At 45.9% G+C, this 27,844-nt stretch overlaps 1 protein-coding gene across 7 annotated transcripts; it reads right to left on the bottom strand.

The window, feature by feature from the left end:
- Positions 1-1,088: 1,088 nt before the first annotated feature.
- Positions 1,089-26,578, bottom strand: sf1 (splicing factor 1). 7 transcript variants are annotated; one of them, XM_052045056.1, is made up of 12 exons: positions 26,270-26,528; positions 22,645-22,776; positions 18,750-18,825; positions 11,411-11,563; positions 10,370-10,459; positions 9,622-9,805; positions 8,582-8,697; positions 7,517-7,624; positions 7,077-7,275; positions 5,456-5,684; positions 3,661-3,855; positions 1,089-2,993 (listed from the first exon to the last, which is right to left on the bottom strand). In XM_052045056.1, exons 1-12 carry the CDS (start codon positions 26,328-26,330, stop codon positions 2,644-2,646), a joined length of 1,893 nt encoding a protein of 630 aa, XP_051901016.1. In that variant the 5' UTR covers positions 26,331-26,528; the 3' UTR covers positions 1,089-2,643. The 7 variants fall into 7 exon arrangements, with proteins under 7 accessions (XP_051901016.1, XP_051901015.1, XP_051901018.1 ...); XM_052045055.1 differs by having other exon boundaries at positions 3,657-3,855; positions 7,077-7,257; positions 26,270-26,514; XM_052045054.1 differs by having other exon boundaries at positions 1,378-2,993; positions 3,657-3,855; positions 26,270-26,514.
- Positions 26,579-27,844: the final 1,266 nt, after the last annotated feature.

Raw genomic sequence — 27,844 nt, 5'->3', positions numbered from 1 at the left:
CAAAGGAGATTCATCAGACTAATTCCTGAGATGAGAGACAAGCCAGGCAGTTTGGGTCAGAATTCCTTGGAGTTTATAAGAATGAAGGGTAATCCAAGGGGACTTGATGAATGTTATGATCACCAGTGGGAGAGCAACAGAGAAGGAACTGGCTTTAAAGTCAAGGTACATGGAAATTTCTTCTAAGAGGGTAGTGAATTTCTGGAGTTCTCTGCACCCATGAGTGATGAAGGTAGATAAATATTTGGGGGAAAAAACTCAAGGAATGAGGGTATAAGGGAAACCGGCACAGAAAAGGTCAGCAATAGATCAGCCATGATCATGTTGAATGGTGGATAGGCTTGAGGGGCTGAGTGGTCTACTCCTAGTTTATGTGGAAGATTAAAGATGAAGGCTAATGGACCAGTACTTGGGATCAGAATTTGCAGACATCTGACCCAGTACCACAACCTACTAGTCACACATACCTGGTACCACAGATAGACAGCCCCCACTCACTACAGTAACAGACTGAATCAGGAGGCCTTTTATAGCAACGTCAAGGAAGACAGATTTCCTCCTCTATGCCATAGGACCAATATATGACACATCAGTGAATGATTCTTCACAGCCTCTTCAGTTCAGAGACAATTTGGGGGGGGGGGGGTGGAAACGACAATAAATGCTGATATTGCCAATGACATCAGCTCCCATGAATGAGTAAATAGAATGTTCTACAGTGTAAAGACCGACGTGGTTCATAAACAGACACCCCTTTGTAATGGCTCAGGTGGAGACCGCAAGAACCCAGGTGAGGATGGATAGGAAAAGGAGCATGTTCTCACTGGTGTGGCTCAGAAGCAATGCTGACGCAGATCAACTGATCACTTGAAAGTGAGGTATGAGAGACTGCTGCTGAAATCTGTGGCCGGTGTCCAACATGCAATGAGGCACCGTCTAACTGCCAACCAAGGCTTCAGCAAACTATGCTGTAAAGCCAACAATAGACATTAATTTCCCGAGGTTTTTTTTCAGAAAGGAGTACTTTTCAACACAAGGCAAAATGTACACAAGAGACCAGGCCATAAAGGGCAAAATAATTGACAAACTATAAGAAAACACAGGAGTTTATTTTGTGAATCGTCCTCTGTTTAAATGCTTCACATTGAGACAGAGCGCAAGGAAACAAACTTGGAAATGCTCCAGGCTTCCAACCTCGAGCTAAAATAAAAAGAGTTTACACACCATTCCTGCAAGAACGTTTTACAGAGCGAAACCCCCAAGACAATAGACAGTTTAAAGGGACAATCCTACCCCCCAAGTCTGACAGGGGCGCTGTCCTGGAGAACGGGAGTAGAGCAGAGCAGGAGGCAACCGAGGGAACGACTGCTGCACCAATGGACCACGGACTCTCTGGTTCAGGATCTGGCAGTGAGCAAGAGACCCCATCCACCTCCTCGCAGCAGGAGGGTGCTTGCAAATTCTGAATTTTGGGTTTGGGGGAAAGCACAGACCTCTTCCTCCTCCTCGTGTCTCTCTTGCTTGTAGCACCGAAAATCAGGTGAAGGGATGGAGGGCGAGGAACACCAGGAAAGATCATTGGTTGGTGTAACAACAACAAAGAAAAACAACTTCCGATCGCTGTGCAACATTTACCGCCAGAACAAGTTACGCCGTTTTGCACTGAAATAAGCCACTGTCGAGATGGCCTACGGATCCCAGCATGGGTTACCAACATGGTCAGCACATTGGAAACACCTGGGAAGCCATTTTGCAAGTGGAACTTTCTAATTTCTGAACTGATTGTTGAATCATGGAGAGAACAACAAGATATTGCTGCCTTCAACTACACAAATTCTTGATCCCTATATCCCCTCCCACCCACCCACAATCAGCACAGACAGGCGTTTCAACTGTATTTAGTGGGCACTGGTTCAACCAGAGACAACCTTCTCTAGCAGACATTAAGCCTGTTCTCAGTCAGAACAAAGCTGACACAGAAGGGAGCCTAGTAACCTCCAGATCACTAATGCAGCTTCTGAAGGTTCAGGAACGCACAAGACACAGGCACTCGCACGCACGCACACACATACTCACACGCACGCCCTCTATAAACGTGGGGGGGGGGGGGTGGGGGGGGAGGGGGAAATGAGTGCAAGCCATGGGATGGCAATTCACTCTAACCCCTTCACCCACTTCTTTGACTACAAACACCCATAGTCGGCTGGCCAGCTGCCGAGCTTAAAAACACAGCTGGCACAGAGATGAGCACTCGGACGCAGGTAACTTCAGAGAGATGGTATATTTATGAGAGAAACTGCTTGCGGCGTTAATAGCCAGTAATACTGTATTCATTCCCACTCAATTCTACCACCCTCCCATCCCCCCACCCTCTCAACAACAGCCAACTGCACCAGGAGACTCTGTTACATCCTCTAAGCTGGATACAACAACAGGCTCTCTGTCCCCTCGAGACACAGAGGCCGTCCTCTAGCATTTACAGTTGTGCCTACGATTTGTTTTATTCTAAAATCTTAAAAAAAACAAAAAGCGTGTCTTGGCGAGTTTCTGCATCAGTCATGACACCGTGACCCAGCTTGCTTTAGAGTGAACGTCCTTATCTGTACATGTTTCGAGGGTACGGGTAACTCAGGAAGGGGTCTTTTAAGTCTGGGGAGGTGGAGGGGGCGGAGCGGGGGGCATTCCAAAGGGGGGCATTGCTGGGACGCCTACCCCCATCATTACAAAGTTGCCGGGGTCGATGGGGGGCGGGGGTGGGGGAGCGTACATCATACCGGCTGTGCCGGGTGGAGGGGGGGGCGGTGGAGGAGGGGCTCCGGGAGGGAGGGGAGGCTGGACCCCAGGGGGAGGGGGAACCATAGAAGGGGCGGCAGGCATCGGTGGAGGAGGGGCCGCGCTGGAGGCCGGTGTGGGCTGGGCCTGAGGCGGCTGCTGCTGCTGCTGCTGCTGCCACGGAGGGACTGTCGCCGTAGTAGTCGTCGTGGTGTTGGTATCTGCAAGAGAAGCAAGAGAGGCACAGAGGCAGTCACTTGGAAAGTGAGTGCTACGCACAAACTGGGCATTCAGCTCCAGGACAGGCCTGTTACTGAGGCAGGTTGACCCCGCCTGCACAGAGTTTGACGAGCGGCTGGAGACTTGCGGCTGAGCAGAGCTGCCCGGCAGCTCCAAGTTTACAGAGTGAGGCCCAGGGCCTGCACTGGAGAGGGCAGCTAATTTGTTCTTGTCAGCATGGAGTTCGCCAAGCTGAAGCACAGTGACAGAGCAGGGGAGGCAGAGGCACAGACGGAAAGCAGGGCGGGCAGGCAGGCAGAGCAATGGGTGGAGGAGAGAGAGAGAGAGAAAGATATAGATAAATAGAGATAAATAAATAGGGATAAATAGAGAGAGAGACAAATAGATAAAGAGGGAGAGAGCCAGACATAGACAGGGACAGGAAGGGACACATACAGATGGACACAAGTGACAGAGGGAGCTAGACAGCCACACACACAGAGACAGGAATTCTGACAGCCAGAGACAGACAGCCAGAGAGCAAGCGAGCCAGCATGATTTGAGAGTGAACGATTCTTTTGATTAACCACAGATCACTGCCCATTAACAAGCATTTACTGAAGGCTTTCCAAAATAACAAACAAAGTGTAGAAATGCATCCTTACTCACTCTGTTGCCAGGGTAAGGGTGCGCTGGAGGCCATGCTGCTGCTGGGAGGTGGCGGCGGTGGTTGCTGCTGCTGTGGTTGTGGCTGCGGCTGCTGCTGCTGCCAAGGGGGAATGGGGCCGGTGGGTGGGGGTGGAGGCTGGCTGGCTGGCGGTGGGGGTGGTGGAGGCATCATCCCCATCGGATGGGGCATCATGTCTGTCACAGAAACACAAAGGAGGTTGTGATGAGGTGGACGCAGAGGCTTCATTTTACAGCAGAAACCTTTTTAAACAGATACGACAAGGAGTCGCCTGTACAAAATCACTGGGTCACGGTCTCAAAAGGCCCTCAGCGCAGAAATGACTGGCAATGTCCATTAAAAAAAAGGGGAAGTGGGATGCGAGCTTGCTCATCGGTATTTTATCTTTGCCTGGTGACTGACTTCCTACAAGGGGAGTTCAGGTAACAGAAGAGTTGAAATTCAACCTGATTACTAGCCTGTGGTACCAGCAGGAGAGGGTTGGGGGGTGGGGTGGGGTGAGTGGGGGGAGGTGGTGACGGAGAGGCAGCTCATAGCCCTTCCACCACATTGACGACAGAAACCACAGCCCATGCAGTTGAAGTACGATCCACACCAGCCTCCTCCCACCGAGCTCCACCTACCCCTAACACCACAACCTTTCCTCCCACATTTTCCCCAAAACATTCCCTGGCTATTCACTTCCACCATTCCCTGTGGGAGCCATGCCACAGGGCCATGGATGCTCAGTGGCCGATACGTTTACAGTTACAGCAGAGAGTTTTTAACTGAGAGGTCAGGTGGGAAGGTGGACGAGGGAGTCGACGAGCCGATCTTGTGGAGTGCAGCAGCAGGCTTGAGGGGCCGAACGACCAACCCTCGCTTACATTTCATACATTTTCCTCCACTCTCTGGGTGAAGAAGTTTCTCCAGAGTTCTGGCCCCGATTTATCCGGGACCATTTTATATTGCCAGCTCATACTTTTGGGTTTCACCCACATGTGGAAACGTCTTAATAATTGATCTCATCAAACCCCTTCATTGCTTTAAAGATCTCCGCCTGTTCAGCTCTTCACCCTTTCCTGCTCTAGCCCGTTTAGCCTTCTCTGACAGTTCAAACCTCTCAGTTCTGGTCACATCCTTGTAAATCCGCACAGTGCCTGCGCCTTTGTTCCACACGCGCGCCATGTCAGAACTGTTCAGTGCTCCCCACGCCACGTTAAGCAGCATGATTACGTGCCAAATACAGCCACAGCAAAACGTTTTGCCGTTGAAACCCGTGATACCATCTTCCACCCCACCCAAACACACACACTCACACTCTTCCCAACCAGTCTTCTCTCCTCCATTCTCCAAGCATCACCCAGCGGCTTGTCCATCATCTCTCCCGCTGCTGGAGGAGTCCGGCACTCTGACCCTCTGCTCGGGGCTTTTTCGTTCAACTAAAAAAGCCACAACGTGCAGGGCAGTTGCCTGGGCTCAACACCAATTTCCCCACTGCCCATTAAACAACCCTCCACTGGTGCAAAGGGGAGAGAACAACAGCAAGTAGATCTCTGTCTGTGTCAGTTTTGCATTCTACATGATCTCTTTGTGTTTATTGACCGAGTTGCACAGTATGTTTTATTTGCAAAATTATAGCAGCCTTGTCCTTTGAACTACCTTGGCCAGAGGCCCCAGTACTGGGCTCCGACCATAGAACCTGCCACCACCCACTAAATAATCACTGCTCCCACCCCCACCTGGGCCTGCTGAAGACGGCCCAGGGTACACGCAGCCACCGAGGTTCACACTTACTCATAGGTGGGTGCACAGGCGGGTGGCCCTGGTTAATCGGAGGCGGCGGCGGCTGCATCCAAGGCGGCGGCGGCCCGTTGGGATTGTGCGGGATTGGATGTCCGCTCATGCTGGGCATCGGAGGAGGGAAGCCGGGGTGCGGCCCTCCCGGGCCCCCAGGGCCGCCGTGCATCCCGTGGTAAGGCCGGCTGCTATCCGAGGGGCCAGAGTTCATCCACGGAGGTCTGCTCTGTGAAAGGGGAGAGAGGAGGAGAGATGACCTTTGCCCTCCAACCCACCCCCACAGCGCTAGCCCACAGTTAAGGCCCAGGTAGACAGCCAAGAGCTCCCGGTGTGTGCAACCAGCACGCACCTCTGGCATTCCTCACTCGATCCACGGCACTCCCCACCAGAGTTTCATTTCAATTAACCCTTCCACTGCCACTCCATGGGACATATCCCACATTAAAGCTGTGACAAACATCAGCTTAGTGGTGCAGCATCTGCTTACTTGGGCCGTAAAACTGTGCACAGCCTTAGCCGCCCTGTTATAGGAAGGACATCACTAAGCTGGAAAGGAAGCAAAGAAGATTTGTGAGAATGCTGACAGGACTCGAGGGAGAGGTTGGGCACCTTGGAGTGTGGAAGACTGAGGGGTGACCTTACAGAGATATACAAAATCATGAGGGACATTAGATAGGGTGAATGCACACAGTCTTTTCCCCCCAGGGAAAGGGAACCAAAAACTAGAGGATACAAGGTGAGCGGGAAAGATTTAAAAGGGAAGTGAAGGGCAATTTCTTCACGCAGAGGGTGATGCATTTGTGGAACCAGCTGCCAGAGGAAGTGGTTGAGGCAGGTACAATAACAACATTTAAAAGACATTTGGATAAGTACATGGACAGGAAAGATTTAGGAGGGATATGGGGAAATGGGACTAGCTTAGGTGGGCACCTTGGTTGGCATGAACCAGTTGGGCTGAAGGGCCCATTTCTGACTCTAAAACAGTCCATCAATTACAGGCCTTCATTGCCCAGCAGACTGGGAGGCATCACATCAGAAGATAAAAGAATAAGAGGGGGGTGGGGGGCACAACGCTGCAGCTAGTAGGGCCGCTGCCTCACGGCTCCAGTGGCCTGGGTTCAACCCTGACCTCTGGTGCTGTCTGTGCAAAGTTTGCACATTCTCCCTGCGACTGTGTGGGTTTACACAATGCAAAGATGGCAGGTGAATTGGTTGCTGATTGCCCCTAGTGTTTAGGTGATGGTAGGATCTGGGGGAAGTTGATGGGAACACGGGGAGAGCAAAAAGAAGATGGGATTAGTGTAACTGGGTTGTTGGTCACTGGGCTCTTGGTGGGCCCATTTTCCACACAGTGTGACTGACGATCTACAGTAATGAGCGGAGGAGACAAGGGATAGAGAGAACAATGAGGTTGTGCTTGGCAATAAACAGGGGAAAAGCTCATCTTTAAGATGGGGGGGGGGGCAAAAAAAAGGAAAAAAATTGGGAAGGACAAGGGTTTGAAGAAGAGACAAAAGGAAAGGGGTTGAAGAGAGTAAAGAGAATGCACCAACTGATACATCTGTGCACCACAAACCAGGACTTAGGTTGGGGGGGGGGAAGAAATGCCCCGACTCACTGGAATCTGCTGCTGGGTGTTACTGGGGCCTGTGGTGCGTGGGACACTGGGCTGTGAGGTACTTGGATGTCCCGCTGATGATGACGATGTTGGAACCGGTGCTTCTCCCAGTTCAGCCATCAATGACAGGTACTCCTTGTCCATCCGTGCCTTGTCCTGTGCCGACTGCGGGTCACCCGGCCTGTTGAAGGAGGCCCCACTGCAGGGGGTTAACCATGCAGCAGGAAAAGACAAGGTAACTAGCTGCCAAAAGCAGTCCATTCAATTCACCACATTATCACAACAAATCGCTCAACAACCACCCCCACTTCACAATCAATTCACACACTTCCACAAAACAAAGTTGTACGCCCGTGGAGACTTTGAACCTTTACCACCTGTAACCCCAGGGTAAAGCAACACCCCCCGGTTTTTGAGAGTTCAGAACAACAGTTACTGACCTGGAAAACTTGCAGTCAGAAGCAATGTGTCCGGCCCCACCGCACTTTGTACACAGTGTTGTATTGGTGATGCTTCTAGGCTCAGTGCTCTGCCAAGGCCGCAGGATCCTGCTCAGCAAAAGGGACTGATCTTAGTTGCACGGTTTCATCTTTTAGGACACAAACCTGGGCCAAGGAGCTCACTGAGCACTCGGCACCAACTGAACTGACTCAACAGGGTTGTAATGGAGAACACAAATCCCTCACTCTTTTTAAATTCACTTTCCTAATTTAAAACTAATCAGCAATAACCTAAACAGGCCTTATTTGCCCAAAATGGTAAACAAGTGTCTTCTTATGGTTAGTTTGTAGCAGCCAGAGGCAGGGCTTCAAACAGCACACAGCTGAAGTGCCTGACTTAGGCAGCAGCACCTTCTCTGCAGGTCAGGGTTGGGGGTTCAAGCCCCAATCCGAGCGAACAGGTCCAAGGGAGTGCTGCTCTGTTGGAAGGGCAGCCTATAAGGTGAGATGCTAAACCAAGGACCTGCCTGTTCTCTCTTGACCATTATTTTGGAAAAGCAGAGCTCGCCCCTACATCCTGCAGAACATTTATCCCTCAACCTATACCTGAATGGCAGTGCCGGCTGTGAGAGCTTGCTATTTAAAGACTGCTACAATGCAGCAGCATCTGCAGCCTGATAGTTCTTCATTGCCTGCAAATTCACATGGACAGGAAGGGGCTTTATGTATGGGCATTTGTTCCTCGTGTACTGAATCTAACCTGCAATTCCAGTTGGTGGGTGAAATGGGAAGTGTTTCACTGTTTGGCACTTTGTCCCATTTATCTAATTATGCTCAAAGGGGAAATCAAAGGTCAGGAGGATCAGACAGGAACACAGAGCCAAGGCCAATGATTGCCCAAGCAGACTCAAGGAACCACAGGGTCCTGTTTCCCACTTTTATCTCCAGGCTCTGGTGTACCTGATAATACACGTGCTTTTTACTAACGTCACAATAGGCTGCAGAGCATATAGTTGGTGTTATTGCCAACTACATCTGTGTGTAGATCGGTGTACAAAACAGTACCTGTTGTCATCCTCCCGCAGGGTGCCATTGAGTCGAGCCAGTTCTCTCAGCTGCATCTTCCGCAGGTCATTCTGGTCCTCAGGGGTTTCAATCCCTTGCTTCAGGATACCTCGGATCTGCACAGAACAAGCAGTACCTTTAATCAGAGCTGCATCCGTTCCTACACCAGCTGGCTGATATGGGATCACATTACTATGGTCTAAGGCACAGCCAAGAGAGTGGAAAATGGATGACTTAAGACAGGAATCATGGTTGGCATGGACGAGGTGGGCCAAAAGGACCTGTTTCAATTCTATGATTCTAAGTTCATTGGCAAGTTGCCTGGGACCCCAAGCTCTGGAATTCCCTCCTTAGCACCAATGCCCACCCCCCGCACCCCAATCTCTCTAAATATACTTCACAAGAACAAACTATTGTGACCCAAGATTTTAGCCACTTGTCCTAATACCTCCTTGTGGACCATGCCAGATTAGTGCCCAACTTATGCTCTCATGAAGTATTTTGGAATGTTTTCTCTTTAAGGTTCTAACACAGGTTGTAGTTTGAATGCATTAACCCCAAATAAATCATTGTACTTCAAAGTACGCCAACCCTTAACTTTACTGCAAATGACACAGGGGCATTATCAAATCTCATGGGTCTGTACACAGACACCATCCAATGTCTCTCCTTTATGAGTATGTTTAGAGCAGTGACCCAAAACCTTTGATTCATTGGTTGGAATTTAAGCCACCCAAACCTCTGAATAAAAAAACTCCCACGTGTACAGAGCTGGGACTGTCCTATTCCAACCAAGTACATGATCAGCTGCCTGACCATCACATACGCAAATGCAGTTCTGAGCCTTTTCAATCACAAACTGGGTGGTCACTGGGACTATTGATTACAAACCAGTGATCTACTCTGGAATGAGTTGTAATGAAACAAGGTACAGGCTCCCAGGGATGCACCTAGTGGTCAAGTAGCCCAATGGGTCTCATCTCTGGCTGTATTCAGACGAGCAGGCAAGGTGCAGAGCGATTTGAGTGGGGCGGCTTTACCTGTTCCACTGCCTTCTTCACATTCTCCATGGTGTTTGCTGTGACAAGCGCGTGCAGTGGCTCATCTTCTCCAGGGAGCATTTGCCCGTCTTTCCGTCCCACCTTCCCTTCCTTCACTGAACCCTTCCCTCGGATCATGATCTTGGCATTGCACTCTTTCTCAATATTCTTCAGTGTGTTGCCCCTGAAAGAGAGGAAGGGTTCACCTGAGCACTCAAGCCTATGCATGCTACATTCCAACTTCTAAAAATATTTCCTCTTAAGGAGGGAAGCCAATGTCAACTGCACAGTGGAAAATTCAGGACTGAAAGTGCCTCAGCACCAGGACTCTTCACCCAAGTCTTTAGTCGGTTCAATTAGGATGAGGCTATAATCTAAACTGGTGCTATAACGAGGAAGTGCTATGCAACCCTCTGGCTGGGACTTTCAACGGCATCTCCTGATGGTTGGGTAAACTTCAACCAACATCACCAGAACCAGACAAACTACTCATTTGCCATCTTGGTCTCCATAACAGCAACTACATTTCAAAAAGATAATGAATTGCTAGTGAAGCACGCTGCAAGAGGGTTGAAGTTCTCCTTACTCTGTGCACAAAACATGCATGGCCATCACTGCACAAGTAGTGCCCTTGCCTCACAACACATGGCCTGGCACTTGCCTGCACAACACAGAACCGTCAATGGGCTCATTACACCACAAAGGTTTACTCTTCCTAGCTGAAGAACAGGCCAGAGGAGCTCCTTACCTGGGTCCAATCAGTAGTCCAACAAAGTTGATCTCTGGGTACTCGTCCTGTGGAATCATCACTTTGTCACTTACACGTGTGGCTGGCGGCCTGTGGAAAGTAAAATGGAATGGAAGTTTAAAAAACCAACACACGAGGGGGCAAGGTTTACCAAATATGAACTACTGCCACTATCGTTGCATCCAAACAATGAGGTCCTAGGACAAGCTTCCAGTAAGAGACACCAGCAACTGAAGGGTTATTCTAAACTTTCCTCCAAGGATAAGAGCCACGCAGATTTCTATTGGGTCCATTTCCTGATACTTCAAGCAAGTAGTGATAGGGAGGCTTTACAAACCAGGCAGCAAGATGGACTCTGACCTCACGTAATACCTTGTTGTGACCTTGCACCTTATTGCACTGCACTTTCTCTGTAGCTGTGACACTTTACTCGGTGCTGTTATTGTTTTTACCCGTACTACATCAATGCACTTTGTACTAACCCAATGTAACTGCACTGTGTAATGAATTGACCTGTGTGATCGGTATGCAAGTTTTTCACTGTACCTCGGTACAAGTGACAATAATAAACCAACACATCTGTGCCAATAATTTAGTCAGATGCCTGCTTTCCCAGTCTTCAAGTTCAGAGGTGGGTGAGAACCTCTACCCCTTTCATTACAGATCCAAATGCTCCCCTCATTTGCAAAGTGGTGATTGGTTAAGCACACTTGCTCACCAATAAGTATTGTTCGGCATTTTTACAGGCCTTTTGAGTTCCCCTCAGAACCACCTGAGCAAAGCACTCACCACCCTTTCTCACATACAGCTCCACACAGGTCCCTTTAGGTTTAACCTGCTTTCCCCGAAAATCCTTAAGCTTTATTGCATTGGAGGAATATTTTAAACACTATAATAAACTTTTACATTTGCTTTCCTTTTTTTTCTCCCCATTCCCACTCAACCCTCAACCTGTCACTTTATAACCTTGTACTCTTCCCACATCTCACACAATTCATGCAGTGGGAGGGCGAGTGAACCTATTAAATGCTTTTTACGTACTTGTAATCTGCTGGGGGTTTGAAATCAGGATTCAGGGCAATCATCTCCTGAATAAGATTGTGTCTCTCCTCTTCCAACTTCTTCCGAGTTCGGAACTCACGAGTATTCAGCCTCTTGCCCTCGCTGTTGTAGATGGGCTCAGGAGAGGGAGACCTGTGCAGGGAATCACAAACTGTCACATTCACCTCACTAGTTACTGGTTCACCTTAGTAATTCTATTTCATGGTTTAATTAAAACATCTCTCCTGCGTTTTCCTAATTCACTGAGACACCTTATCCCCAAAATGTGTTTACCATGGCTTTAGCAATTTGGTTGGCGGCATCGAGATGAGGAAACTTTGTTAACCTGAGCTGATTATGGTTCCTGAACAGTTAATCTGGTTAACACCACTGTCTGCACTCGGAACACAATGAACACTCGGTAGTCACGCTCTTGACTGAAGAGGCAGTAGCTAGGTTAAGCTAGAGTCATTTTGAATTGCACTAAGGCTGTGAACAGGGATTTAATGAGACAGTTTTAGGAAAATATCAAGTAACATTTCACACTGTAGAACAAGCTTGAGGTCACTTAAGCAGGACAGGTCAGCCCCTCTTGTTGACTAAGCAGACTGCACTCACACAGGAAAATCCCATCAGGACCCCACCATCCTCCACCCAGACAAGCAGATTGTGTACGTCCCGAGTCCTGACCCCACCCATGCACAACTGTGACAGCAACAGAGCAAAACGCAACTGGGACTAGCAATGCTTTACAGATACCCAAGCACATTGAATTCCATGATCCTTTGCTCATTTCAGTGACCAACCTGCTAAGATTATTTTTGGTTTCATTCCCTTCAAGAGCAAAGCAGATTAAGAAGTCAAAGGAAAGCAGCACTGACTTGATGACAACATAGGAAGAACAGGCTCTCCAGTGGGCCCTTCTATTCCAATCCACTCAGTGCCAGTTTTTACACACGGTGGACCTGGCTGGTTTTGGATCATTGCCTCAACTATTTAAGAGATGTAAACAGATAAATGGACCATAATCTTAAGCTTCATGTCTAACTCCCTAGGGTCTATGCCATACACCCAGAGACAAAAGCACGCAACATTCTGATAACAGCCATTAATTCCCCCTGTTCCTTCATTCCCAATGTAACTACTCTCAGATTCAAGACTCATTATTCTATAAAATGGAAAGTTTGTTAAAATAAATCCAACTACAGTTCCACAGAGAAATACACAGATGAAACTCTGGGCTGCCAAAGGCTTTAAGTGTATCAAGACTTGAAACAGCAGGTATATGAAGATGCCACTCACTAATGTTTTTGAGACTTGGGTTGATGAGTGCCAATAGGAATATTTCTCAGGTGGCAGTGCTATACCACATTCACTCTCAAATACTTTATATGCAGAGAAGCAAAGCCCAGGCCCCAAAGGCATGTGCATTCTACTAATAAACAAGAATAACAATAGCCTAATGATCGCCGTCTGCTCTCCAGTTAGCTGCAGTTATTCTCCATGAATCACTAAAAGCATGCCAGGTTTTGAATGAGGGGTGGGATATGTGCCTGCATCAGCATTAAACCGAGATCAAGAATACTCTGCATCTGCCACTGGCACAGTTTCTGTGCAAGTATGTCCCCAACACATTTTTTGTTCCATATTATGTCTTCTGAACTTTGAACACAGACTCAAGTCAACAAGAGGTGCTTTCCCTCCAACCACCTCCCAGACCCTACAGGGAAAGGGGATTTTGGAACTTGCTTTACCACACAGCTCATTAATTATAAATGTGTGTGCTCTCTTATTCCTACGGTGACCTTGTAAAATTTTACTTTCAGCTAGCATCTTACAAATCTTCAAGCAAAAACATTAACCTGCCACAGAAGATAAATTATGTACTAAATAGAATTTTTGGGGGGAGGGTGGGGGGTGGGAGAAGATGGGGTGGTGGGAGCTGTCTAGTGGCTGGTACAATCAGCAGACTTAAATATTGGAGTTATTCAAGACGGAATGGCCTTTTCCGGTTTCTTCAGATGTCGACTGAAGCTCTCCTGCACCTACTGAACTAGCGCTGCTACCTTCTGTGATCTGTGCTAAAGAGACATGTTAAGCCTTACTGGCAGTCCCAAGCTTGCACTCTTCCCCTTTTTTTTGTATAGAAGTAAATGAAGAAAAATGGTCAGGAAAAGCACAGCTTCTCTCCAAACCATGCATTACAGGTTGGGTCCCACGCAGTGCACCTGTAAACCCTGCTATTAGTTTGCTCTAAATATAAATTTTTAAAAGTTTTGTTTTAGAAAGGAGTCAAAGGGGGAATTTTGGTTAAAAGGAAATCAGGGGTTTGTACGTCAATATACGTATGATTAAACATTTCAATCTTATAAACACAGGCCTCGTCATTGCTAGGGTTGCAACTACTCTTTCATAAATGAAATTTGAACATGTACAATATCCAAATGAAAGGCGGAATGATTCAAAATAAAATCTCTTTTTCACTTGTTCATATCCATTTGATCCAAATCCGCAAGGAATCAATCAAAAAGATTAGGAATTCAATCATACCTTTGGTGAACATGCAAGAAGAATGAATCTGCTGGTTCAGCATCGTTACAACCCTAAGAACTTGAGGCACATTTTTCAATACTAGTTAACAATCACTTTGGCTAGTTAGACACCATGTGCTGAAGCTCAAGGACAAATACCTTCGAGCTAACCTGTGCAGCTTCAGCTCACAGAATCCAAACTTGCTTTTAAACTATTGAGACCACCCAATTACTAAGTGGACATTGGCATAACGCAGAATGGAAAATGTAATCAGTCTGCCTTGTGCTGCAGACAGCCAATAGAAAGCAACTGGTCCTGCAGCCACTTCAGGCCTCTGTTCCTCTCTACAAACACTCATGGTTTGATCTGACAGGAAGGTAGGATAGAAAACACAAATTCCAATTAAAACCGAAGACCTCACTTTGGTGCTCTGAAGTTTTAGAAGTCTAGATTTAAAGTAGTTTTAATCCCAAAGAAACAAGAATTCAAGTTATTACACTATAAAGAAAGTCACAATCACGAATTAAAGCTGTTGACAGGAAATTGCACACAAAATTTGTCAAGTTAATTGTCTTTATTTACCCCTCTGCAACTGAAGGTGCTGACTCACTGTTAAGCAGTTCCCAGGGCATGAGTAAACTGGATGCTTCATCTAAATGGTGGCCATTTAAAGTGCAAGTCCTGGCAGGAAATTCAGTAAAGGATACCATGGCTCCTTGCTCACCAGATAATTATCAAGAGGACAAATCCTAGTCAATTTCTCTCCTCACCAAGCATGACATCCAACTATTCCCTTGCTGAGACCAATGCTTCAGAAAAGCAAGAAAGAGGACAGCGTCAGCTCATCCTGCTGTGCCATTCAGCAAGATCACGGATGATTCATCACTACCCATCTCTCTAGAGTTCCTTGTCGCTTTAATGTCTGCCAATCTCTACCTTGAATATATTCGGTGATTCCATCTTCCATTGCTCTGATGGTAGCAATCCCATTCTCCTCTCATCCTTTCCCTGTACCCTGTCACTTATTCTTTCACACATGCTACCAACTCTTTCTTGATTTTTTAAAAAAAAATCATTGACCTATCCAATGGGTCACGTGGATATCAAAGGAGGAGATCAAAGCACCCGGAGGAAATTCAAGCAGTCACAGAGAATGGATTAAACTCTCGTCCCTGGAGCTGCAATACTGCAGCACTAACTGCCATTTAAATAATTTGCTTCTACATTCTTCCTTCCCAAGGGATTACCTCACAGTTTCCCACATTATACTCCACCTGCCAACTTCTTGCCCACTCACTTAACCTATATTCGTTTGGCTCTGTTCTTCTCACCACTTTCTCATCATCTACCTTTGTATCATCAGTAAAACTTCGCTACATTATAGACTCCATTCCTTCTATCCGCATCAATAATAGACTATAAATAATTAAGGCTCCAGCACTGACTGTCAATCCCAAAAATACATTTATCTGAATTCTGTTTTCTGTTAGTTACACAATACTCTACCCTATGCCAATATTTGTGCCCCAACCCCTTGTGTTATCTTGTGCAGTAACCACTTGTGGCACTTTATCGAATCCTTCCTGGAAATCCAAGCACATCCAGTTCCACATTACCCACCCAGTATGTTACATCCTCAAAGGACACTAGCAGATTTATCAAACACAACTTCCCTTTCATAGAACCACATTAACTCTGCTTAATTTTTGGTTTCCAGAATTTTCCTAATGACAGATGTTAAGCTAACTGGCCTATTGTTCCCCACTTTGTATGTCACTTTTCAAGAAAGGGAGACATTTGTTATTTTCCAAACCTCTGGGACTGCTGCAGAATTTCTGTAGATCACAACCAATGCACCCATTTCTGCAGCTCCTTTCATTAAAACCACAGCAAGCAAACCATTAGGTCCAATTTGTTAGTACATTTCATTCTAGTGATAAAAATTGCTTTAAATCCCTGCACCCCTTTAATCCGTTATCTATTAGTGTTGGCACTTCCGTCATGTAGAGCAGCTTTTACTTCTGAGTGATATTTAGAATTGCCACGCTTTCTCCATTTCCTAGTAACAATTTTCTAAGGGAACGTTCCATTTTGTGCATTATGGCTCAATGCTATCTCTATCTACCTACCAGTGGAAACAGACTTTTAATAATAAAAAAAAATCTTGGATTGTTAACTGGGCCCTGAAATTTCCAGCCAGGTCTTACACTCAGTGCATCAGCCCAATTACTTTGGCTCTTCAAGGATTAACTCAAAAGCACCACAATGTCATAGGATGGTTTGAAGCCGCACTGAGCTTGCCCTTTTCTGATGCGCCCTCCCATGGAATGAAGAAGGCTCCCAACTGATCATCCTAGCACCTGCCACTTCCCAGAAGTGGAAACCTACAATTTAGTTACCTGTCTGGTGTGTTACCATTGCAAGTGACCTGTTTGCTTAATGAGTACTTCATTCAATATCTGTAATGTTGAATATGTGCTAATACTGGTCGTTCCAGCAATCAATTGTTTCATCAAATGAGTTGGTAACGCGGAAGTACTTTAGATATTCTTGTTGCAACAATAGTCCTTAAGCATGGTTCTCTACTTCCAACTTAGTACCTAAATGTTTGGCTGACCAGGACCAGTGGATTTCCTGCTCAAATGGAACATTTTAGACTGTCAGCATGCAAATGAGAAAGCAAGATTTTCTTCTCATTATTACAATAAGAAAAGCTGTTACTCAGTAAAAACCTATTTACAGTTTTAACGATTACTGAAGGACAGCTGTGGTCACCTCCTAATGTCACCATAAAAAAAGGCAGCAAACCGAAAGTACTCTAAATGAAATTTCAGCAAGTTAAAAGTTCAACCAAAACCAGCACCTTAAACTGTTCAAACTGAAAGAATGTAACTATGGGATTCAAGTTGTGACATATTCGTTAAATGGAAAATAAACAGTTAAGTAAGCAATGGAGCATAGTAAAAAGAATATTGGATTACAAAGAGCATTTAAAAGGTCCCAAATGTAAATTCCTGGCAAACCATGCACTAATGTAGAGCACGTGCAGTAAGATGGTTTTACAGCTACTAAACACAGTTAAAACTAATTTCAGGAGGAAATAGCATTGTTAAGAGGGTGACCTTAAATTTAATCAAGCTAACAGTACATTATGCATGAGCAAGGATGCTCAGAGTTTGTATCCTGGTTGGTTTAGGGGTGGGATAAAGAGATGGGTAGGGACACAATAAGACAGTCGCTTGAAATTTCTCTCTCGCACATCCTCACAAATTATCGCTCCTAAGGCAAGTCAGCAGGAATGTGCTGCCCGCATTAATGATCTTAAAAGGCCACAGGCCTCCTAATCTACATGGGAAGATCTCGGTTCATTTTGTGCTAGTAGGCAAGCAACAAAATATTGTTTTGTAACCACACCAGTTGTGTTTATAATATACGTTAGTTTTATAAAGACATTTCCCTCCACCCTCCTGTGATGGAAATTAAGAGTCGTTCACATTAGAAGGCTGTTGAACAAGACTCAGTAATGTTAAGAGGTAGCCTGTGAACAATGCAATGTACCCCACACCACCCTTGGAGTTGCCTCAATAATTAGTTGATTAAAATGCTTGCACCTGTTAAGCACCAAAGGCTTTTCTTGCATTTATTCTTGTTGCAATATCACACCAACCTATGCTCTGGAAAATGGCAGGTGCCAAAAAAAAAGTATAATTGAACTAGATTTTAACCAATTCATTGTAAACTTCATGGCAAAAGTGCTTCAAGCAAATTTGAGGTAAATTGTCTAACTTGACTGACAGACCGTTTTAAAGCACAGATGCAGGTAACAGCTATTCAGGACAGCTTGTTCTGTCAATATCCATGTCCAACCTGGAAGAAGTGGGACTCTTGAAATAAAAAAAGGACCAGCAGAAATGTATCAGACATATCCTGACGATTATCTTGAAGTAATGAGAATTAACTGACTGGGATAAATCAAAGCAACAGGCTTTTCTGGGGTGATGGCTTCCAAATTCCAGCAAATTGCCAAGACAGCCTCAAGTACTTTCTTTCTTTCAAACTTAAGTAGCATTCCAGAGTGAGGACATGTTGGGTTCTGCTGAAAGAGATTTCCCACCTTGTGTATTTTGAACACCCAGAAGAAATAGGGGCCACTTGTTGGAATCAAAGCAGGGGCAGCAAGAGGAAGACCCACAATAGGGCTGAAGTGAAATGAGAATTCCGACACCAGGAAGTTGAAATCGGGACCAAGACGTAGCTGGATAGTGCAAGACTGAGATGGATGGGGGAAGACGTTGGCCCTTACTACTAGGCCCTGGCAACGTATATAGATCATGCAATTGGCTGAACAAGAACGTTGGAGCTGATCTGATGACACCCTCTCTGCAAAGCTGTGGAGCCTTCACCTTAACCACAGCAGGACTGGAATTCAAGGGCACATTGATCAAACAAAGTTTTGCCACTAGAACCAGCAGTAGCTGACGAGAAGTTACCAAACCTTTATTCACTGAATATTATTTTAATTCACTGCCTTGCCTCTAAACTATCCCTTATCAGAAAAACAAAAACTATGAACTTAGACCACAGCTGTCCCCTATCCAACTTAAGTTAATATGGTTTAACTTCAAGAGAAAAAAAAGTAATAAAGGTGACCATTTCCATTCCTGTACTGAAAATAGCGTCAGGTAAAGGATACCATAATTGTGAGATTAACCATTCCAATAAAACCACATCACACGTTTCTTATGCGATGACACCAAGTATTGAAAAGGAAAATTGTTACTGTCAGCTGGTTTAAAACTTTCCCAACCTGTCCTCAGGGTTTGGGGGGATACCAAGGTCTCCGGTACGCAGTTTGCGAGTCAGGTCTTCAATCTGTAGTTGCACTGGAAGAAACCAGGTTAGGAAAAAAAAGGACGGAAAAGAAAAGTTACATAAATTCTCAAATCGTTATCAACACACAGCACGGAGCTTGGAGACAGTGCAATGAACGTTTCAACAGCATGAATATTAGTCAAAAAATAAAAACAAGAAATGAGGCATTTCATTAACATTGAACAGAGGCTTGGCCCAAGTTGCAACACAATCCTAATACAGATACCATTAAAACATGAGCTCTGTAACAGTGTCAAAAAAAACATTAACATTACGACTAGTAAATATTAGGGTTGCCACAATATGAAAAGTGTATTAAATTAGAAAGCTTGATTTAAGTCAGTAGCTTTAGGGCTCCTTCAGGGCTGGAAGAATTACTTTAATTTAAAAATAGTTATCAGCCTTTTTCTTATTCCAATCAAGGAAGCCAAATTTAAACCCCTTTAATATTTCAAAATGCACTTCCCAAATAGGCTCAGTAATAAACATCCACACACCTCAAATAGAACCATTTCTGTATCATACAAAATTTCCTAGTGTCTTAAGGTCAACCATGAAAATTGGGATAGGCTAGAGCTTGACAAATGAATCACAGGCCAATCCAGATTCCAGACTGTAGCAATTTAGTCTGGGTTCAGGGGGCCATCTGATTCTTCCAGCCCTGTTGATATTAACACCTGGTCATGTAACTATCGGGCCCAATTTGAAGGCTAGGTAGAGATGGACACAGCCAATTTAATGGTAAGAAAAAATTGATCAAATTAACAACTTAACAGGTAAAATCTGGTGGTTGTGCACAGCTGACAGACAAAATAACCAAAAACCTATACAGGGGATAAAAATGTATTTTACCTACATAGGGTTTGGGGGGGTGGGGGTGGGGGTGAGGAGGGGCAGGGAAGAAGAGGAAGAAAAAGAGTATTACAAGCCCAATTAATCAAGTCTCAGTCATGAAATGCTGAAATTTGCAGTTTCTTGTTTTCAATCCAGTAAACAATAGCGCTGTATCAATCCCTGTACATCACAGCTTAATGTGAAATAATCAATAGAGAGCTCAGTTCATCTCAGCTCTGGCTGGACAGTGCTTAATGGCTGTACAATACAAGACCAATTCATTGGTGTTACTCAAAATTCTCACATGGAGAGGAAATGCTCATTGGCAGTGCAAGCGAAAACCTTTCCCGTTACCGGTAAAACTTCTCAGTAGAGGTACGCCTCATGGGACTGCATTAAACAAGTATGTACATATCACAGGGCAAGAGTCTGCAAATGTGAGATAATACAGAAATGGTTTATTCTGAGAAAAGATGCCTCCCGGGTGACTTTACCTACCAATCTATTTAACATGTTAGCAATTGCGTGGGTTAAAAGAGAATGGTATTCTGGAGCCTGACTCTACTCTCTTCAGATATCCCACTACCAGCAAGCACTAATATAGACTGAGGCCAATTTCCTCCTCATTTTGTCAGGCAAAAAAAAAATCACTAGCCAGGCAACTGGTGACCTCACCAGAAGTCCTTATTGCAAACTCACTACAAGAGTAAAAAAACTGATCAGTTACTCTCTGGACCAAGAGATTCAGCATCTTAGTTTAAAGAGGTTAACAATTACCCAAAACTTATTTTCTTTCAGTTTGAATCGTTTTGCAAACCATTGCTAAATCTGTTGATACTGTTATCTTCTAGCCAGTAAAGCATCAACATCTGTCAAGTAGCACAGGTAATACACAGGACTCGCTCCACTATTTTCCACTAAACACTCTCAGCCATCTTACTAAGCTGCAATATGACAGAAGTAAAACTTCTAATTACAAATATTCCCTTGGTTTAAGGACAAAAATAACCAGGTCCAGGCCTGCTCAAAAATCAATAACTTAGCTGCTCATAAGACATTGGGAAGAGAAAAGGAAATGAAGAAATTCATAAACTTTCCTTCATATGAATGAAGAGGACAACTTGTTTAGACTAGCTGAACTCAAACTACAGTGGGCAGCAGTCACATTACAAAATGCTTACTGCAAGGAATATAAACATTTCTTTCTTCATCCAGGTCCCATGTGTGATACTTGGATACAAACGACAAAAGGGATATGCACAGTAATTGTTTTAGACAAATTGACCTTCAACAGCAGGCCATATTGATGTACTTACTGTTAGATGGGAAATATCCAGACTTTAAGGAACAGAGAAAATCAGAGTTTCCTGATATAATTAGAGTAAGAACACAGAGCTCTATAATTTCATTAATATACACCAGCCTCCCAATCTAAGTCATGTTGCCTTAGGTCACCTCACTGATACACAAGCACACAACATATTGAATGTGCAATATAAATGGGACTGGCAACACAGAACAAGTGCCACAAACCACTGGCGAGCACAGCCTTTGGAACAGCGCAAACATCAAGCAACAACACCCAAAAGGCTACACAGAAGCAGATGGGTAACTTTTTCCACAGGTTGAACTTTCAATGCATGTTAGTGTTTTTTTTTATTTTTCTGCCACTAAATAAAGCTTTGTAAGATGGCTGACTCAGGGTTTAGTTAGAAGGCAGGACACCCAGTAAGCTTACTCAAGACCTCTCCTGATATGCCAATTAACACCCAATCCAATTAAGAATATAATACAGGTAATTAGGAATTGCATCTGTTCAGTAATATGCAATGGAAAATTATAAAGTCAACATGGCACTGCAGCAAAATACCTACAAGGCAAAAACAATCAGCACTATTTAAATCTTTAGAAACTTAAGAGACTACATCATTTTTCAAATAGTAATCCTGGCTATATAAAATTTTCTACAAAAGGTGGAAATATGTTAAAAGTAGTCAGGCAAGGAGCTTCACATCTTAACTAATGCTTGTTGGACTCTCAAATTCTCAATCTCAGATCCCAAAATCATGGTTTTGTCTGCTCACTCAAAATAAAAGCTCCTGTGCAAGCAGGAACAAGTGCACATGAAACAATGACCAAATGCATGGCTGATCAAATGTTTTTCATTGTAATTAATGTCCAAAATATGGAAAGACAAGGAAGAAAGTGAGGGGATGGAAAACATTAATACAAGAAAATTTAGAAGAACATTTGGAGGAAATTAAATTATTTTGAAACACTGACTGTAGTTAAATGACAGTTTGTACACCGATGATTTACTGGACAAGTACCCAGAAGTTACAGCAATGGAGCTCTAGGTAAAGAGAATTCAAAAGTTGCAGATTAACATGACTTGCTGCTGTGTCTTGTACATTCTTTGTGCCAGCGTAGTATTTGATTTTACCCTTCCAATATTTGCATTGTTCCTACATGCAAGCAGATTAACCTGCCCCGGCAGGCACACAGGCTAATGTTAAACAGCTCAAAATGCCTTTCCCATTTGTGGCCAGACATAATTTGTAATTGCACTGTTGGTCACATCCCTCACCAGAATCCAGTTGGATATAATGCAAGCATCTCACACACCCACTATATTTAGGTTTACTGCAAACCTTGTGACAACGTTAGCTGATCCAAACAGAACATTGCACAGAATCTAGACTCATTTACAATATGTTATATTAACAACATCTTGTTCAACGGCTGTAAAAGCAGAAGCCATGAGCATAAAGATGAGAAGGCAAATGTTTGATAAACATATAGCTCACCGAGTTATAAACTAATTATTGTGGCACCCCAATATATTCAATAACTTAATGAGATTACAGCAAATACATCGCAACTTTAAAAAGTTTTGCAGTGAACATTTGCAATACATGCCTCTCCAAGATGATACTAATCTCCTTTCCTTATGACGCGAATTGTTTACCAGTAGTGACATTGGTGTGAATCCTTACCGATATAAGCTCGCTCCTGCTCACGGGTCAGACCTGGCGGAATCACGGTTGGCATTCCAGGAATCACCGTCTTTTGATCAGACGTCTCATTGCTCCAGCGACTTCTCTTCCTCCTCTTCTGCCCAAAGTCATCTTAAAACGGGAAATACAAGAAAAAGGATCAGAATAAGGACCAATATAGTGGCCAATCATTGACAGAATATACCAGAGAGATGGCACGCTTGGCATCATCTTCCTTTCCTCATAGTTCAACAAAATGTCAGCTATAACTCCTGACACATGGGTCTTGTGGAGTCAGGAATAAATTGGCTAGATTCTCAAAATTTGACGGCTGGGAACATGTTGAAAAATGAAAGCAACAAACTTCTCTGGGGCCCAAGACGCCTGCCACACAAGTAAGAAGGTGTTCTTGCCCTTATTGATAGTTTCCTACTACCTAACTGAGCAGAATCTAATTCACAAAGGTTATGCACAATTCCACATTCTCTTAAATCAGATTTCACAAGTGTTAAAGTTTGAAAACCATGGTACAATAAAAGGTCACTGCCATAAACGTATCCAACTGAAAGAGATGGTCTCCAACAATCAGTGACCTTAAGCACCTTTGAATAACCATCTTTCCAAGGTTCAAAGGAACAGCTCAAGTCCCAGAGCTTTAAATTAATTCCTAAAACGAAGACTACACAATTTCCAACCTTGACACACCCTTCTCTCAATAATTGCTATGAAGTATACATGATGCATTAGTTTATACTTGCAGGCAAAATTCTGTAAAAGCATTTCACAATATTCAGCAAACTGGAAGTGACATTAACCACAAGATTTCCTGCACCTTCACATCTGAAACGAATGTGTTGCAAGACCAATAGTTGCATAAAACTTTGGTTGTCGAATAGAGAGAAGGAAGCAACAAACATAAAACCATATTATGGATTTGTTAGCAGCTTTGGAACGTGGTTACTATGCCAGACAAGCTAAATCTACGTTGGATCTTGGCTGGCCACATTATAAAAAGATATAGAGGCAATGGTGCATCCAAGGATGATACCAGATTGCAAGGGTCTACCATATCAAGAAAGGATGAATGAAGCAGATGCCTTTTCTTGAGAAAAAGGCAGTTGAGGGGTGACCTAACAGATGTTATGATCATGGATGCAAGAAATGTTTCCAGATGTGGACAAGATCAAGGACATAAGGTAGCTGCCAAGAAATTCAGCAGGGAATTCAGGACTTTAGTGGTGAATCTTTAGATAGTGGTGGGATGGCAGTTAAAGCAAATAGTATGGATAGATTAAGAGGAAGATGGAAAGGTGTCAATGAACAGGGAATAGTTACCCAATAGATTTATATGAAAAAAATGGAGGCACTAGGTGGAGAGTAAACACAGCACTGAGTGGCTAAAGGTCCAATTATTTGCCATACGCCCTGTACAATCTCCGAAGCCCCAAATTCACATAATTCATACGAGGACAATTCAATGATTGGTTAACTGCATGACCCAGTGATGTCAGACTTGCATTTTTCCAACCCCATTCAGTATTCCCAAAAGCAGCCTAAAGCCAATACAATGCTATAGGAGTGCGACCAGTGGTGTAATGTGGGAAGTGCAGTCAGTGATGTAATGTGGGAAACATGATAGCCGATTTGTGCATGGCAAGTTCCATCAAACAGCAACGTGGTAGCAATCAGTTCATCTGTTTTCTTAATGTTGCTCAAGAGTTAAGTATGTTTCAGATTGCCAGGAAAAACTTCCTCTATCTCTTTAAACAATGGCCATGATAACTTTTCTGCTCACTCGGGGGTATAAAAGTTGGAATAACTCATCTGAACTCCTGGCATTTTACACACTCCACTATGTGCAATGTGAAAGCCTGGTTACTTTGGTCCAAGCCTTAATACTTGCAATACCACATTTTTACATTCATCTGAAAAAAAAAAACAAATTCAGATGTCTGCATGCATGGGATTTAATGCAGTCGAGGGCATGAGGAAATGATGTTCTCCAACAGAATTACAATGGGACACTTACACAAAAATCTCCATCGCAACAAGTGAAAATTTATTAAAAGCAATCTGGAGAACAGATGCAATTTGTTGTCAAATAGGGTGGGATTGCAGGGGGCAAAATGCAACCACCTCTGGAAGAGATGGAATTGTAGGATGCTGCATTTATGGGAGAAATAAAGGATGAAGTGATGCCTTCCAGAAGAGACAGGGGGTAGCATCATCCACAACGCTGTATCTGGTAAGCAGCTGGAATTACAGCAGGCCACGTTACTTGGAAATTCCATTAAAAACCCAGACCTCCAAATAAACAGTAAAACCCGATAATCCACGATCCCAGTGTTTGGGAATCTTGATGGATCAGGACCTGGCTCCCCCCCCCCCCCCCCCCCCCCCCCCCCCCCCCCCCCCCCCCCCCCCCCCCCCCCCCCCCCCCCCCCCCCCCCCCCCCCCCCCCCCCCCCCCCCCCCCCCCCCCCCCCCCCCCCCCCCCCCCCCCCCCCCCAACCCACCACCTCGGCTCCTTCCCCACATCCCGGAACACCCACATCAACACCCCTTCCACCGCACCCCCCAACCACAACCCCCCTCCCAACCCTGCCCCCCTCACCACGACCCCCTTCCACCCCCCCACCATCACCCCCCTTCCGCCCTTCCCCCCTCTGACCCGACCCCCCCTTCCGCCCCACCCCCCCTTCCACCTCGACCCCCCTTCCCCCCGCCTCGACCCCCCCCACCACGACCTTCCTCCCCCCGACCCCCCTTCCACCTCGACCCCCCTTCCCCCCCGACCCCCCCCCACACCCGCCTCGGCTTCCCCTCCTTCCAAGAGCACCCACCTTGACAACCCCCATCCAGGCTCCCCCCTTGACCCCACGTTTCCCGGACGGGCGCCGGCGAGGGAACACCCGACCGTCCGGCACGCCCGGCGGCTGCCGGATTACCGGAGGTTCACATGGCGGGTGGGGCGGGGAAAGGATGAAACTCTCCCCGAGAGCGTCCCCCCCCCCCCCGGAACTACAGTGTGAGGCGTCGACACAGAAAGCCCTCGTTTTAAAAGAATTAATGAAAAACAGAGGGAGAAATGTGCGGATCACAATGGGAACGACGCCCCGCCGAATTAAACACCCGGCGCCACCCCTTTTAGGCATTTAACCGCTGTTTTAACATGTTTGACGGGGGGGGGGGGGGAAGGTTTGTGGAGACCGCGAGTGAGGCCTAGTCCGCCTGCTCGATCCACGGCCTTTCCTGGCGGCTCTGCCCGCCGCCGCCACCCGGTCAACCATAACGCCGATTTTATTCGCCCCCTCCCCTCCCCACACGGTGACAGACGCGAATGGTGAGGTAAAGTCGAGGCGATTAGTCTGCTCGGCCCGACTAATGTAGGCGGTGAGGGGAGAGAACCCGATTAATAATCGGCGTCGCCGTCACATCATGGCGGCCAGAAAAAGACGGTTGGCGGCCAAGGGGCAGGACGGCCATTCCCCCCGCCCCGCTCACCCACCCTCATTGGCCGAACCCACGTCAGTCACGGACAGCTCGGCCTCCGATTGGCCGGCGTCGCTGTCACTCAGACGGCGGAAGGAGAGGAGGGAGAAAAAAGGCTCCGGAGCACCCCCCACCTCGCTCGCGCGGCGCCTGACCGAACGAAGACATCATGTAGAATCGGCTCGGCTCCTCCATCGGTGAGTCGAGGCGTCGTCCGTCCGCACCGACGACGCGAGCACTGGGGACCGCGGATGGGTGCGACGGTGCCCAGGAATCGGAGCGCGTTGTTCACCTCGGCCTTCGCCTCACTCAGCCTCCAGCATCTTGGCGCCCTGCGCACGTCAGAATAGGCCCGCGCCTGCGCACTCCCGCTCTCCCTCGGTCAACGCCCACTCTCCCGATGTTCATTGGTCAACGGGTAAACGTCGTTTCTCGATTTCGATTGGCTAATCCCCGAGTCGGTCATACTAAGGACGTACGTGGCCGGTAAACGCCCTATCTCTTCCCTCTCATTGGTTACCTGTGCCACAGGTCTCTTCCTTCTAATTGGCTTACCTTCACGTCAATGAAATCCGTCGCTATTTCATCCCGCCCCAGCTCCCTCCCTCCGCGCTCATTGGTCGTTTGGATCGTTGCTGATTGTCCTTTTGATTGGCTGCTGCCCACATTCATCACGTCAGGGGCTTGCTCCTTCGCTATGCAGGTCTGCGGCCCTACGTCTTCCCCATTGGTCGAGCCACCCGTCAGTCAATGTAGCCGCCAATGAAGCGGCGAGAATCTCAAGAATAGGATCGGCCCCTGGAGCCTTCCCCACCGTTTCATCAGATCATGGCTGGTTGGAGAATTTTTAAGGTCTGGCTACTAAAGCCCATTAAAGAAGAGCCTTCCAAAGACTCACCACCCTCTGAGAGAGAAATATTGATCCATCTCTGTCTTAAAAGCTTTATTTTTTTGAACAGTGATTCTTAATTCCAGTTTTGGGATGAAAATTCTGCTGGAATCTTAACAAAGGAACTTTCTGTCCATCAAACCCCCCCCCCCAACTGCACTCAGCCCATTTCCCAGCACTTGGGTTGTAGCCTCCTCTGCTCAAAGTGCTCGTCAGGATACTTCTTAAATGTTGTGGGAGTCTGTCTCCAACACCCCCTCAGGCAATGCGTTCTGGATTTCACCCTCTGGGTGAAAGAATTCCTCCTCAGATCTCTTTACCCAAAGCTGTGCCCTTAGCTTTACATGCCACTGCCATGAGGAAACATTTCCTACTGTCTGTGATATCATAGAGTTGTGCAGCATGGAGACAGGCCCTTCAGCCCAACTTGTCCATGCCGACCAAGTTGTCTACCTAAACTGGTACCATTTGCCTGCATTTGGACCATATCCCTCTAAACCTTTCCTATCCAGATCTTTTATAAACATTGCCCAACATCTGTCATCAAAGATCCCCACGTGAAACTGTAGAGAGTAGTGGACTCAGCTCAATACATCACAGTCACATTCCTCCCCACCATCAAAGGTATCTACATGAGGCACTGCCTCTAGAAGGCAGCATAGATCATCAAAGATCCCCACCATCAGGGCCATGCCATTTTCCTGCCGCTACCATCGGGCAGGAGGTATAGAAGCCTGAAGTCCCACACCACCAGGTTCAGGAACAGCTACTTCCCTTCAACCATTCGGTTCCTGAACCAACCTGCACAACCCTAATCACT

The sequence above is a fragment of the Pristis pectinata genome, chromosome 38 (assembly GCF_009764475.1).
Source record: "Pristis pectinata isolate sPriPec2 chromosome 38, sPriPec2.1.pri, whole genome shotgun sequence".
Lineage (NCBI taxonomy): Eukaryota > Metazoa > Chordata > Chondrichthyes > Rhinopristiformes > Pristidae > Pristis > Pristis pectinata.
Note: the sequence above shows the minus strand (reverse complement) of the source record. Positions and strands in the feature narration are given on the sequence as shown.

Coding starts and splice junctions, on each gene's coding strand:
- sf1 (XM_052045054.1), bottom strand. CDS start 26,330: ATGGAGGAGCCGAGCCGATTCTACATGATGTCTTCGTTCGGTCAGGCG. Junction 10,460..11,410: donor AAACCCCCAGCAGATTACAA/GTACGTAAAAAG, acceptor TACTTTCCACAG/GCCGCCAGCCACACGTGTAA. Junction 7,276..7,516: donor TCTGACTGCAAGTTTTCCAG/GTCAGTAACTGT, acceptor AACCCCCTGCAG/TGGGGCCTCCTTCAACAGGC.